The 15,364-nt window shown below is 47.5% G+C and overlaps 1 protein-coding gene across 2 annotated transcripts in view; it reads right to left on the reverse strand.

Moving 5' to 3' along the window:
• The window catches only part of flt4 (fms related receptor tyrosine kinase 4), a 125,000-nt gene that overhangs the window by 72,745 nt on the left and 36,891 nt on the right, over nt 1–15,364 (reverse strand). For both annotated transcript variants that reach the window (XM_079838385.1, XM_079838386.1), the window contains exons 4-5: nt 11,825–11,952; nt 9,743–9,911 (exon numbers count right to left, since the gene is read on the reverse strand). In XM_079838385.1, the coding sequence (XP_079694511.1) occupies nt 9,743–9,911; nt 11,825–11,952 (297 nt within the window). The remainder of the gene's footprint in view (nt 1–9,742; nt 9,912–11,824; nt 11,953–15,364) is intronic.

A 15,364-nucleotide genomic window follows, 5' to 3' on the forward strand; every position in this document is an offset into this window, starting at 1 on the left:
GTGCCTGGAAAAAAAATATGATCAGAAAATCGACGTGCCTAATAATTCTGCACTCCCTGTATATGCCTGAGTTACAACAACTTCCTGTTTCATAGCGAAACATTAGATTTTGTCAGGCCGCCACGGACACGCCCTTCAGCGAAAACTCAAGATCTTCGCAATTTAACATCACAAAGGCCTTTAGATTAGACTGACCAAATTTGATGAGGATCTGGTTAAAACTGTAGGAGGAGTTTGTTAAAGTATAACGTCTGGGAATGGCAAAAACTGCAAAAATTTTGCAGAGAAAATTCAAAATATCTCACTTCCTGTTGGTTTTCAGATTTTGCTCCCATGGACTTTTTTGTAGGTATTGGGCTGTTACATGTGTCAGCCGAATTTCATACTAGTACGTGGAAAGTAGCGCGAATGGCACTTAATTGAAATGTTGTAGGTGGCGCTATGGAGCCATTTTGCCAAGACATTACTAAGACATTATTGGCTAATATTTATATGCATTTTATGTAAGTATCTGCTATACTGTTGTAAAGATCACATTTAATTAATCAAGCTTTTCATCTTACTCTTTGTCCTCTCATCTTATGTTTTGCTCAGTTTGAGCCTCTGAAGGAAATTGAGCTGTTTTCCCTCCTCGAGTTTGAGCTCCACTATAATGAAAACGCAAGGTCTTCTTCACTGCAGTCCTTTCTACAGTGTGTGTGTGTGTGTGTGTGTGTGTGTGTTCAGCACGTCAGTAATAACCTCATTAATCTAAATAAACCCAAGTGTGACTTTGTGAGTCGTTGGTCATTTGTGAGTTAGAACAGCCCAAGCAGAGCAAGTGAAGAAAACAACACCATTAGGTGAATGTCATTGGACATGCTAATGCAGTGTTTATTCAAGAGGTCAGCTGGTGTGGACGTGATGCTCCGCTGACTCAAAGTTTTATATTCCCCTCTTGAGTATAAAGAGGCTATTGATCTTGGCGCATGTTTTGTATAAGGATGACCTCATTTAGCAGGGCAATGATAGAGCATTTCTGAGACGTCCCTCAGCAGGATGGGAGAAGATCAACTACATGGACAAATCTGATGGAGTGAGTAAAAATACGCTCTTGTTTTCAATATGATATAATGTGAAGTCATAGATAACTCCATGCAGTTACACTTCAATCAAGTCAGCGAGTTAAACCATAATCTATATGGCGCACAACCCAGGAAAACATGTTCAACATCAACGGCCTTTGTTAGTTCTGGAACTACATTTCTATTAGCCAGCAATGGTTGATAATGCTGTTCCCACCCAAACCTACGCTTCAGATCGGCAGAATGGGACTGATGTTTGATCGTTCGCATTACTGATGTTTGATGTCCATGTCTTTTTGCACACGAGTATCTGCCAAATGGTTTAAAGGTAAAATATAAATGATCCTTCTTGGCAATAACACTTATGAAACTGCATTTGCAACACATTTCAATCCACGTGTTTCCAAGTAAAACAGAGCATCTTGACATTTATGCCTTTTTCCTAATCTATTATGATTTGATATTATTGCTATAACTATTATTAAAAAAAATTTAACCATTAAATTAGATTTTAGAAAGGCTGCGTTACCTACAACAGCTTATCCCTGTAAACCCTATGAAAGAAAAGGTTGGCATACAGTACGTCTTTTTTGTTAAAGCGTTGGTTGATTTTAATTTTACATTTTTAACTTTACTGAGTGTGTAGTGTTAGCCTGGATGCCAGCCGAATTTAGCCCCGCCCACAAAATGTTTTGCTCGGGCAATTCGGTCTGGACTCGCTCCATAGAGGAGGAATTATGCCCGAACAGAAACTGTTCGGACCAATGAAATTGTCAGGGCGGGCTTTAGACGATGATGGACAGATGATCAACAGTAACGTAATCATCCACGTCATCGAAGGCTCTTGGGTTCAATTTGCTCTTATCCTAAACGGAGAACTTGTTCGTATATGCATTCACCTTCACTATTTCTCTCAGAAACGATGATCGTGTTAGTAAGTACTCTGTGTATCCTTAAATTATTTTATTACTGGCAAAGATCATTTACACTCATCTTTTTCTTGTAACGTTACTTAATCCAGCGTGCGTGCAGACAGGGTTTCCAAGTGTTTTTGCAATGTCGCGCACAATTGCTACTCAAAACTATAGCCCAAAACTATAACTTTCCGGGGGGTTCTCCGGAAAAAAATGGCGTTCCCTTTCAGTCGGTCACGTTCGACGTACGTCGGAACTGACCGACGAATTGGGATCTGATCTCAGAGACCAATCTACTTCGAGTGTATTAAAAACGAGCCAATGGAGATTGGCATGCGATCCACGCATTCCACGCACCGCCCCGCAGCGCGGGTATAAATAAGGAAGTGGAATGCTTGATCATTGCCTTTTTTTTCGGAGCCGAACAGCGTCATTGCTGTGTCTACGAAGAGTGTTATTCGAGTCTCGTGAGAAGGATTGCTGTTCCAGTGCGGGTGTGACGGCGCTTTTCAGCGGGTGGCCGCTTCAGAGGAGATAAAGAGCTGGTTTTGTTGGTTGGCTGGGCGTTTCCATTTCTGAGTGCTCACGCAGGCTTGCACTATCTGAACTGCGTGAGCCGCGGTCATCTCCCTGAGTGCTTCAGCACTGAAAGAGCGGTTTTCCTTTTCTAAAAGAGCAACACGGTTTGACCCTGCGTCTTTTTCAAGATGTCATTCAAACCGTGTGTTTCTGGATGCGGTTGTTTCCTGTCCTCATTTGACGGCCACGATCTCTCTCACATATAAACATGTGTGATTGCGTTCGTGGGTGATCCATGCTCTCTCAGGAGAGCATGGTCACGTCGGCGCGTTGTTCGTCTCACCTTTCTCGTAAGGGCTCGAGCGTTCAGCGCGCCGTGTGCCGTCGAGCGCCGGCTGACAGCGGGGGTTGCCACGGCAACCCAGCGCGTCACTCGGCACTCTCTAGATGCGCGGTCCAGACTATGAAACCTCAAATGGGGTTGAGTCCCTTTCCTTATTCCCTGATCTAGTTTCTTTTCTGGTGCATCAGAAAAGGACTACTTTAGCTAATAAGCTTTGGTGGACCTGAGGATTACAGTGGGGCATCCCCGCCGGGTACATCTCTTCGGGCCCCCACTCCTCTATCGCATCATGAGCATGCCGAGACTTTGTTCGTGGGTGGTTCATGTTCTCTCATGAGAACATGACCACGTCGGTGCGGTGTTCGTCTTGCCTTTTCATAGGGCTTGAGCGTTCAGCGCACCGTGTGCCGTCGAGTTTGACGGCCACGTTCACTGTTTCACATGCCTGCTGGTAGCTTACAGATGGGATTGCTGGTCCTTTTAAAACAAGGAGACCTAATGTTTCATTTGTGGCTCTGGCAGAGGACAGATGTCAATTGCTGCATCGGAGAGAGGGCTGTTATGCACTGGAAATGATGATGCTGAGTTTCCCACTATAATGGTGTGTGCTTTTGCTGAATCAGATTCAGAGTTGGCAGCCATGCTTTCCCGGGTGGCTGAGGCGTAGTGCAACGCTTAAATCGCCTTGCCTACCCCCGTGCCTTTTTTCCCGGATGGGCATTGGAAAAATGAGCAGTATGGAACTATTTGGTGTCAAAATATGGAACACCAAAAGGGCCAAAATCTGTATAAATTTTTCCCTCTCTCACTACCCTCTGTCCTGCATGTACGAGGGTAGTCCCGACCCAGGGGTTATGCAGGAACTGCGTGCGGTGGTGGACCTCGCTCTCTGGGCGACGGAAGTCACTGCACGCTCCCTGGGTCAGGCGATGTCCACACTAGTGGTCCAGGAACCTGGGGCTAAACCTGGCAGATATGCGTGAGTCCGACTAAGTTCGGTTCCTTAACGCCCGTCTGTCAGGCTGGCCTCTTCGGCGACGCCGTCGAGTACTTTGCCCAGCAGTTCTCGATGGCCTAGAAGCAGACAGAGGTGGTTTAAAAAAAAAAAAAAAAATCCTAATTCGCAGCACCTCTGCCTGCTTGTCGCCGAGGGCGCCCCCCCTGCGTCCGCCTCTGCCCCTGCGAAACCCAGGCAGCAGCCTCCATCTGGGAGGCAGGGTGTCGGACGTAAGGGAGGCGCCCAACCCACTCAGGGCTTGCTAGTCTACAAGCAAGCGTAAGGGCAAGCGGCCCTGAGATGGGCAGCCCAGGGAGAACAGGAGCTGCTCCGAGGGAGTTGGTGTCCGCACCCCTCCCTCAACCCCCCGGAGGAGGACCGGGGGCCCTGACTGGTGTCAATACTCTGCCGCTGGCTCTCCGGAGTCCAGCGGTACCCACATTTTCAGAGCAGTTTCCTCTCTCCCTGGGCCCCAAGAGGGCCAGGTTGGCAGTGTGCGACGCCCCCGGGCCTTGTCACTTCTTTCCTCCCCTCCCTTCGCCAGGGGGCAGCAGTGTGGGCACCGAGAACGCCCCCGGGCCTTCTCACCCACACTCTGCCCCACCCTGGAATACTCAGACAACACTCAGGGCCGCCTCCGGGCCTCCCGAGTCGGGTCTGTCTATTCCGCCTCGCTGCCCCACCCCGGGTACGTCTGTGGTGCCGTTGGTCCCGCTTGTGCGGTCTCTGGGCTTCGGCCCCCAGGCCGTCTCGCTGGCTCATCCGTACCAACAGACTCGGCTACGCGATTCAGTTCGCTCACCGGCCTCACAAGTACAAGGGCATCCTCTTCACCTCCGTGCGAAGCAGCGATGCTCAGGTCTTGCGGTCAGAGATCGATGTCCTACTGGCGAAGGACGCGGTCGAGCCGGTTCCTCCAGCCGATATGAAGGCGGGGTTCTATAGCCCCTACTTCATTGTACCCAAGAAAGGGGGTGGGTTACGGCCAATCTTGGACCTGCGTATCCTGAATCGGGCCCTGCACAAGCTCCCGTTCCGGATGCTAACGCAGAAACGCATCTTCGAATGCATCCGTCCCCAAGACTGGTTCGCAGCGATCGACCTGAAGGATGCGTACTTTCATGTCTCTATCCTTCCTCGACACAGACGTTCCTACGTTTTGCGTTCGAGGGGAAGGCATATCAGTGCAAAGTCCTGCCCTTCGGGCTGTCCCTGTCGCCTCGCGTCTTCACGAAAGTCGCAGAGGCAGCCATTGTTCCGCTCAGAGAACGCGGCGTTCGTATCCTCAACTATCTCGACGACTGGCTCATACTCGCCCAGTCTCGGGAGCAGTTGTGCGAACACAGGGACATGGTGCTCAGTCACCTCAGCCTGTTGGGCCTTCGGGTCAACCGAGAGAAGAGCAAACTCTGTCCCACGCAGAGGATCTCTTATCTCGGTATGGAGCTGGATTCGGTCAGCCAGACTGCGCGCCTCACGGAAGAGCGGGTCCGGTCGGTGTTGAACTGCTTGAATTCGTTCAAGAACAGGACGGCGGTCCCACTGAAATCTTTTCAGAGGCTCCTGGGGCATATGGCATCTGCAGCCGCGGTAACGGCGCTCGGATTGCTTCATATGAGACCGCTTCAACACTGGCTCCATGGCCGAGTCCCGAGGTGGGCGTGGCAGAGCGGCCAGTACCGGGTCCCAGTGACTCCTTACTGCCGCCAAACTTTCAGCCCATGGTCCGACGCTTCGTTTCTCCGGGCCGGAGTGCCCTTAGAACAAGTGTCCAGGCATGCTGTGCTCTTCACGGATGCCTCCTCCACGGGCTGGGGGGCCACGTACAACGGGCATGCAGTTTCAGGTCTGTGGACGGGACCTCAATTGCATTGGCATATCAATTGCCTCGAGTTGTTAGCGGTACACTTGGCACTGCGCCGCCTCAAGGGGCCGCTACGTGGCAAGCATGTACTGGTCCATACGGACAGCACTGCGGCCGTTGCGTACATCAACCGTCAGGGTGGTCTACGCTCCCGTTGCATGTTCCAACTCGCCCGCCACCTCCTCCTTTGGAGTCAGAAGCATCTGAGGTCGCTTCGTGCCATTCACATCCCAGGTGCGCTGAACCAGACAGCCGACGAGCTCTCTCGCCAGTCGACACCTCCGGGGGAGTGGCGACTCCATCCCCAGGCGGTCCAGCTGATATGGGACCTCTTCGGAGCCGCACAGGTAGACCTGTTTGCCTCTCCGGACTCGACCCATTGCCAGGGGTACTATTCCCTGACCGGGGGCACCCTCGGCACGGATGCACTGGCGCACAGCTGGCCCCGGGACCTGCGCAAATATGCGTTTCCCCCAGTGAGCCTTCTTGCACAGACCCTGTGCAAGGTCAGGGAGGACGAGGAGCAGGTCTTGTTAGTTGCGCCCTACTGGCCCAACCGGACCTGGTTCCCAGAACTAACTCTCCTCGCGACAGCCCCTCCTTGGCCGATCCCCCTGAGGAGGGACCTTCTTTCTCAGGGACGGGGCACTCTATGGCACCCGCGTCCAGACCTCTGGAAACTCCATGTCTGGTCCCTGGACGGGACGCGGAGGTTCTAGGTGGTCTACCACAGGCAGTGGTGGACACCATCTCTTCTGCTAGAGCCCCCTCTACGAGGCGCCTCTACGCTTTGAAGTGGAACCTGTTCGTTGAATGGTGCTCTTCCCACCGGGAAGACCCCCGAAGGTGTTCGGTTAGTGTCGTGCTTTCTTTCCTGCAAGATGGGCTGGAGCGAAGGCTGTCTCCCTCCACCCTCAAAGTGTACGTCGCAGCAATAGCGGCGTATCACGACGCAATTGAAGGTAAGTACATAGGAAAGCACGACTTAATCGTCAGGTTCCTCAGAGGTGCGAGGAGGCTAAATCCTCCTCGTCCAAACTCGTTACCCTCTTGGGACTTAGCTCTAGTGCTCAGAGCACTTCAGAGCCCTCCCTTTGAGCCTTTGCAGTCTGTGGAGCTTAAAATCCTGTCAATGAAGACAGTGCTTCTGACGGCATTGGCCTCCATCAAGAGGGTAGGGGACCTGCATGCACTTTCGGTCAACGAATCGTGCCTAGAATTCGGGCCGGCCAACTCTCACGTTGTCCTGAGACCCCGGCCTGGATACGTGCCCAAGGTTCCTACCACTCCCTTCCGGGACCAGGTAGTGAACCTGCAAGCGCTGCCCTCGGAGGAGGCAGACCCAGCCAAGGCTTTATGTCCCGTCCGCGCTCTTCGCGCTTACGTCGACCGGACTCAAAGCTTTCGGACCTCAGAGCAACGCTTTGTCTGTTACGGAGGCCAGCAGAAGGGAAAGGCTGTCTCCAAGCAGAGGTTAGCCCACTGGATAGTGGATGCTATCGTCTTGGCTTACCAGTCCCAAGACGTGCCTTGCCCGTTCGGGTTGCGAGCACACTCAACAAGGAGTGTTGCTTCTTCCTGGGCGCTGGCTCAAGGCGCCTCGCTGACAGATATATGTAGAGCTGCGGGCTGGGCGACACCTAACACGTTCGCTAGATTCTATAGCCTCCGTGTAGAGCCGGTATCTTCCCGCATCCTCGCCCCCAGTGGCCAGTAGCGCAAGTGCCCGTTCTAAGTGTCGGCTTGCAACGCCACTCCCGCCCTCTGGGCCGGATACGTGCGTCTATTTTTCTCCAGTTGTGTTCCCCGGAAACGGCTAACCCTGTCGAGCTCCTCCGTCACCCCTGCGGTGCCAGACGTTGCGGCCGTCTGACGCCAGGCCTGCACCCGTATGCTTGTGAAACGTGTGTGTAGGCTGGGTTCCATATGTAGCGGTCCCCTCACGGCTACCCCATATGTGTATTCTTCCACGGTACCAGCTGCCCTACTCGGCTAGCCCCGTGTCTTTCCCTTGACAGAGCCCGCTCTGTCGTCTCTGGGCGTGTTCTTTCCCCCCTGGGACCAGGCTGGAACCACCCCAGAGACTGCCATATGTTGCACTACCCTGCCAGGTTAGTCCTTATGTGTATTCTGCCACCTAGCCTTCTACTGAAGGACGTGGCTCCGCAGCGTACCATCTCCCGAGACGGGCACGCTTTCCCAGCGTTATCCAATAGTCACACTGAGTGGGTCTTGCAGAAACAGCAGTGACTGACCTCCCTGCTTGGAGCCCTGACTTCCGTACCATCTAAGACGGTCCAGTGCGCTCAAGCAGGACGCTGGAAGGGCCAGCGCCCTGGCGTTTTGGTAGGGATCCCAATTCGTCGGTCAGTTCCGACGTACGTCGAACGTGACCGACTGAAAGGGAACGTCTCGGTTACGTATGTAACCCTCGTTCCCTGAAGGAGGGAACGGAGACGTACGTCCCGTCGCCAGGTGCTGTGCTTCCGCTAGGGGGCGGAGTCACTAGTTCGGCTCCTCAGCAGAAAAAGGCAATGATCAAGCATTCCACTTCCTTATTTATACCCGTGCTGCGGGGCGGTGCGTGGAATGCGTGGATCGCATGCCAATCTCCATTGGCTCGTTTTTAATACACTCGAAGTAGATTGGTCTCTGAGATCAGATCCCAATTCGTCGGTCAGTTCCGACGTACGTCTCCGTTCCCTCCTTCAGGGAACGAGGGTTACATACGTAACCGAGACGTTTGGTTGGCAAAATATGTTATTGTGGCAAGGTTGCCTGCTAAAATTCGCATTCCTGGGTTTATATAATCACATAATTGGGGTCGCTTCAACCCGCGGACATGGAGAAAAACACGGACTTGGCAACACAGTGCAGTTGAGTTCTGTTGACATTTGACAACTAACGTTACGCGTCGCTCCGTTGCTCTGATTGGTTGTGGGTCTATCCAATTGAGGTCTTTCCTGGCTCGGTTGAAACACGCCCCATAATCAAAGCTCAATGGAGCAGAATCAGACTCATATTCTGACTAGAATTGAGTATGGCCACGCCAGGCTAGTGTAGTGTTGCTGTTTGAGCATAAACAACATCTACAGCGCTTTAGAGATGATCATGACAGAATATGCTAATCAATGACTGAAGATCATAACTCATAAACTCATCAGCTATCCCTTCAGAAGCGTCCTGTCTCGTTCTACATGTGTGTGTGTGTGTGTGTGTGTCCTGTCTCGTTCTACATGTTGTCTCTTCTTCTGGAGGCTCTCCATCATTGACCGACTCCGGTTTGATCAGAAAAGGCTGAACAGTTTCTGATATTATCAGTGTGTGTGTGTGTGTGAGGTGATCAGAGCTGCTGACACGAGCTCTTGAAGCTCCGCCCTCTTCCTGAAAGGGGGTGGGAGCAGCAGCTCATTTGCATTTAAAGGGACACACACAAAAACGGTGCATTTTTCCTCACCCTCAAAAAGTCAAAAAGTGGCAATTTTAACATGCTATAAAACATGATCTGTGGGGTATTTTGAGCTAAAACTTCTCATACACACATCAGAGATTTGAAAAGCTTGTAATGCAAATCAATGAGCTCTTTATAACAGTACAGCAGATACTTACATAAAATGCAGTCTATATCTGCCTGTAATATGTCTAAGTAAGATGATTTTTAAATGCTTAGATTTAAGATCAAATAGACCTTTTTCACATTTTCCGGGTTTCTCAAAGCGGAAGTCGTCATAGTTGGGTTAAATATTATAGCTGTGAATGAAAGAATAAATTAAATATTTTTTTGTGTGCCCATTTGCTCACATAGCAAAAGAAAAACGCCACAATAGTGATTGCACAGCTTTCAAAAAGAGGGTGAAAAGAGAGTGAGACTGATAACTGTAGTGAAAAGAGAGAAAGATGTTAATTTTTACCATCACTCCCATAGACCCTGTATTACAAACAATAAAAAAAATTGCAGGATTTACGATATTGATGACCGTTGAAACAGTCAGGGAAAAGGGTCTATCACAGCCACTCAAAGGAGTATTGAACAGGTCTTACCGGTGGGATGCACTAAGTACGAATCGGATCTGTGCTCGGTGTCCTGGATTGAGCAGAAGAAGACAAAAAACATGGCAGTGGGATCATAGACGTGTCTGGGAACCAACCAGCCCCTTTTATTATTCCAGGTGATCTCACTGCTTTCCAGAAGCATCTCAGACGGCTGTAACTGTACACAAGACAAACATTCACGTCAAACATCATCAGTTTGAGGATTAAACTCATTCAGACCAATCTAATACCAGACACATATTCAGACAGATGACTGAGACTCAATCCAAGCTGAAAATAATGATTTGTGTCTTTGAAAATCAAGTTGCACGATAATTTGAAACAATGCATTAGTGAAATTTAGGCAAAATTTCATGGACAACAAAGGATTGAAGTACATTGTCTATAACAGGGGTCTCCAAACTCGGTCCTGGAGGGCCACTGTCCTGCAGAGTTTAGCTCCAGCCCCAATTAAAACACCTGAACCAGCTAATCAGTGTCTTACTTGGGCCTGGTTCAGGTGTGTTTATTTGGGGCTGGAACTAAACTCTGCAGGACAGTGGCCCTCCAGGGCCGAGTTTGGAGACCCCTGGTCTATGGTGTAAATGTACAGAAGACATGTTCAAGCCAAGCAGCTTTCTGTTGGTCAGAGAAGCTCATTTCAGAGCACGAGCAAAACCTGCGAGGGGAGCTTTCTCTCTCTCTCTCACAGATTATAACTGACATTTCGCCAGTGTAATTTCACAGAGAAACAGTAAATGTGAACTTCATTCCACCGTCTTCAGACAGACTGAGTACGTTCGACTCAGATCATCTGCATCTCATTTGCTCATCGTCCCTCATGTCACTCAAAATTCCCCCCGGAACAAAATTTCAAAGCTGCTCCTTTCTATAAAATAAAAATGTGAAGATTTGAACCCAGGTCCCTTTCATGCTAAATAAATACTGTACCGCTAGGCTATCCCACCCTACAGTCAAAGAAAAAAAGGTACAGTGAAGGTACAACACCATTATGGTGATCAGTGTTTGCTTTAGTTGGGCAGTTTGACTCTTGGCTTTTTATACGAGTTTGTGGCTTTTGTTACAGTGTTAACAAAACACATAATCTGTTCATATCAAAAGAAGCCGTAAACAAAAATTGTCATGAAGAAAAATGGACCGAACTTGCCGACCTCTGACTTAAAGGTACAGAAATATACCCTTAAGGGTCCCATCCCGGTGACGGCCACTTGGACCTTAAAAGGTACAATTTTTCAACGAAAACGCTCTCCAAAGCGGATACATTTGAAAACACTGTCTTCGCGTCGTAGTGTGGAGGTATTTGAAAACGATGACGCATGTTTAGTCAGGTGACGCATGTTGTACCAATCATGTTTATACCGCTATTCTGCAAAATGTATAAAATATGTTACTTCACGCACTCTTCATATCAGTCCTGCAAAGAGGACACAAATTGTACTCACAATTGCTGTCCTGTGGCAAAATATGTCACCATAATAATATAATGGTGAGTGAGGTCGACCTGGATGCATCAGCGAAAGGTGAGATATTTCGCTTAATAAAATGATCATGCCAGAAGACTTGTGTGATAACCTGATAATGTTTTGTTCTGTCTGTCATCTCGGTGAGCTTTTAGGAGGTTTGACGCATGCACAGTGAGGTGAATTTAGCCTTTTCTGACGTTTCAGTGTGGATAAGAAACTTTTGGAAAAAGCTTGATAACGCTAGTGTAGACGGAGAGCGTTCTAAAATGAAAACGCCGTTTTCAAATGTATCCGGATTAATGTAGACGTAGCCAAAGTCCCAATTAGACCCCAATTAACCAATGTCGAAAAATATAAACTGCCCCATTTCAATACTATTGCTTTTGCCCAGTGAACTCAGAGCCCATAAATACATTTGACCTGGAGGATGACTATGTTGCTGAAAATCTGGATTACTTAAGTTACAGTTTTCATTTCCCTTGGCTTATAGAAAGCTATATGTCACTTGAGTTAGTTAAGAGTCGAAAGTTACACTCGGGTTCAATCTCTGAAAAAATACAAAAACAAACGAGTCGGCTCATCCATGGAAGTGTGTTGGAGGACCTACCAAGAAGAGAGAGACTTTCAGGTCAGGATCTGAAACCAGACATGGCACTTCAATGTATTTATCAGAGTCCGTTATGAAGATGGTCTTCATTTCACTCCCATTTCTCTTGATGAATGGATTTTGTGGGTCTGTTTGTTTGAGAGAGAAAAAGGTTGCATTAGTTCAGTATCATTTTTATTAAGTGAAACCTTCACTTTGTTACCTCAACTCAAGCCCAACAACATTACAGGCCCTTCTGATCATACAATAATATAATGCCATAACAGACAATACTAATTTACAGAGGTTTAAAAGCAGAAATGTGAAGCTTAAAGCATTTACATAGGAAAAATGTTTGATATTGATATTTGAGCTGTGCTGTTGGTGGATCGACCTCTGGTCATGTGTTATTGCAAACTGTGAAAAAATATTGTTTCAACTTAAAAAAACTAAGTATTCGTGCTGCCTTAAAATTTTGTAGCAACTTTGATATTTGAGTTGACTAAACTTAAAATTTCAAGGCAGAACACTTACTTTTTTAAGTTGAAAGTGTGGCTTTGCTAACACATGTCATTTTTTAAGGTCAGACAATACAAGTATGCAAATACAAGCACATAATGGTTCCATTACTCGGAAAATAGTTGTAACTTTTTACTGGAACGCTCCCTCAAGTCGGAGTTCCAACTCGGAGACTCTGTGCATGATGCATAAGGCAATAGTACGTGAAGTTCACAGCATTGCCTCTTTAAAATATGTCCAAGACTTTAACACACTCATCTGTTATTGTAGGGACATCCATTTTACGTTTTCACGCCCCTAAACATGACACTGAACAAAACAAACTGTTATTGGTTGCTGTATATGTCAGTCAGACGGCCTCTGGGCGGTGCTTGGCCAATGAAAGACCCACACGTCTACACTAGTGTCTCAATAAACTCAAGCTGCGTCCGAAATCGAACACTTCTCTACTATATAGTATGTCAAAAACAGTACGCCAACAGAGTAGTATGTCCGAATTCATAGTATTCGAAAGATTACTGGACACTTTACTATCCCATGAGGCCACGGGAGACGATTTATGAATGGAGGTGTTTATAGTCGCGAAGTTCGTTCAAATTCAAATGTAGTACCTACTCAAGTACGCGATTTCGGACGCAGCCTCGGTGTGAACACAGTCCTCTATCTGTGGACATGACACGTTGGCATTATCTGAGCAAAATAGCGTCCATGTTGGTTTTCTGACTTGTGTACTGAAACGCGGTCAATTTGAATGTGACATCATTCCCAGGTCCTGGATGTCGGACTTCTGAAGTTAATGGAACACACCAAGGCTGAATCCGAAATTGCCCCCATATCCTTAAATAGGGCATTATTTGAAGGGACAGCCATTTGTAGTGGTATCCGAAACCATAGTGTATGTTATTGAGGGCACTCATTCAGTCCCACGTTGTACCGCAATAACGAGTGTACAGCCGAATTCACTCACTCGTTTTCATTCACTCCTTCAAGTGAACTGTATTAGTGGGCTAATGTAGGGAATAGTGATTGAGGGTTTAGGGGGTGATTTCGGATTCAGCCCAATAGTCTCAGTGAACATTGTGGTGATAAATGGGGAAATAGAGTTCTCTACAAATATTGGTGCCATTAAACCAGATGTGTTTTTATTCAGAGAGCTAGTTATAAACACTAAGGGCCCTATTTTAGTGATCTGAGCTCATGGTCTGAAGCTCATGGCGCAGGTGCTCTTAGGGCGTGTCTGAATCCACTTTAGCTAGTTTAATGATGAGAAAAACGGTCGGTGCACCCGGCTCATGGTCCAAAAAGGTTGTTCCTCGTCTCTTAAAGGAACACGCCCCTATTTTTGAAAATAGGCTCATTGATATTACGCAGTGCCTGAAAATAGGCTAACTTCCGGCAACATAACCAACGTGACAACCTCCTACAAAGAGGACTATTTTCAGGCGCTGTGTAATATCATTGCGCCGCTGTACTCATGGGATGGCACAAAGCTCTTGATTATTACGCAGGAATGAAAGAATAGTTCCTGCCATATCGGCCTAGAAAATCACAACTTTTCATTTTCCATCAGTCTCAGTACACGATGTAACTACAGAAGAGTCAAGTTTTAAATAGGAAAAATATAGAAACTCTTTGGTCATTTTTGAGCGAGATGCTAACGGTCTAATCAGATTCAATGATCTATGCTAAGCTATGCTAAAAGTGCTACCGGCTGAATGGATTCGACAAAGGTAAAACTCAAAGGTAAAATTAGCCTATTTTCAAAAAAAGTGGCGTGTTCCTTTAACCCTTAAATGCATACCTCGGGTCTTTAGTGACCCGGGACGCCATTCACTATCCTCCTCCTCATTCATTTTTTAAAGTTAGACATCAACCTTCTTAGTATTCCTCAATCAAACCATTTTAAACAATATAACAAGAAAATATAGATTTTCTGTGTTTTGAAATTGGTCATCACTATATAAGTCGTTATTTAGGGTTTTTTTGCGCCAAAAACTATTCTCGTCTTCATAAAGTTATTGTAGAGCCGCTGTAGTGAGATGGACTTTGTAACTTTAGTCTTTAGTGTCTTTTAAGGGTCTTGAGAGTGTAAAGTTGAGCCAATGGAGGCCTTTCAGAGCATCAGATTTACACTAAAATATCTTCATTTGTGTCTGAAGATGAACGGAGGACTTACAGGTGTCAGACGACATGAGGGGAAGTCAGTAATGATAGAATTGTCATTTTTGGGTGAACTAACCCTTTAAGGGTTAAAGAGTCATGGGTGTGTTTTGAGCGTAACGTGCAATAAACCAATCAGAGTCTCATCTCCCGTTCCCTTTAAAAGCCATTTGTGCTGCACCATGAGAGGATTCACTATTGACATAAGGAGAGACTGAACACTTCTCCAGAGAGGAACCCTTTTATTTGTAATATTTAAATGTGTGTGTGTGTTTCCCTGTGTGTGTAATAATCAGAGTGTGTATGCACATTGTGCACCGCCTATAGGCTCATATCACTAACACACTCTTTAAATAACACACACACACACTGCACTATTGTCTTTAGAGCAGGTGTGTGTTGGTCAGTGGTGTCAGTTCCTCCAATAGCAGCTCCAGCAATGCTCCTGATCACACCTGGTGTGTGTGTGTGTGTGTGTGTGTGTGTGTGTGTGTGTGTGTGTGTGTGTGTGTGTGTGTGTGTGTGTGTGTGTGTGTGTGTGTGTGTGTGTGTGTGTGTGTGTGTGTGTGTGTGTGTGTGTGTGTGTGTGTGTGTGTGTGTGTGTGTGTGTGTGTGTGTGTGTGTGTGTGTGTGTGTGTGTGTGTGTGTGTGTGTGTGTGTGTGTCTTTAGAGCAGGTGTGTGTTGGTCAGTGGTGTCAGTTCCTCCAATAGCAGCTCCAGCAATGCTCCTGATCACACCTGGAGTTCAGACCAGATGCCCATGAGTGAACAGATGCACCAGTGCTTTTGATATTTACATAACTGGGAGCTGGACGTGAACATGAGAACTGCGTCGGGCTGAAACTAGCAGAACACACTTGTGTCTGGCATCACATTGTGCTG

Source organism: Gobio gobio (genome assembly GCF_949357685.1).
Source record: "Gobio gobio genome assembly, chromosome: 16".
In the NCBI taxonomy this organism is placed as follows: Eukaryota; Metazoa; Chordata; class Actinopteri; order Cypriniformes; family Gobionidae; genus Gobio; species Gobio gobio.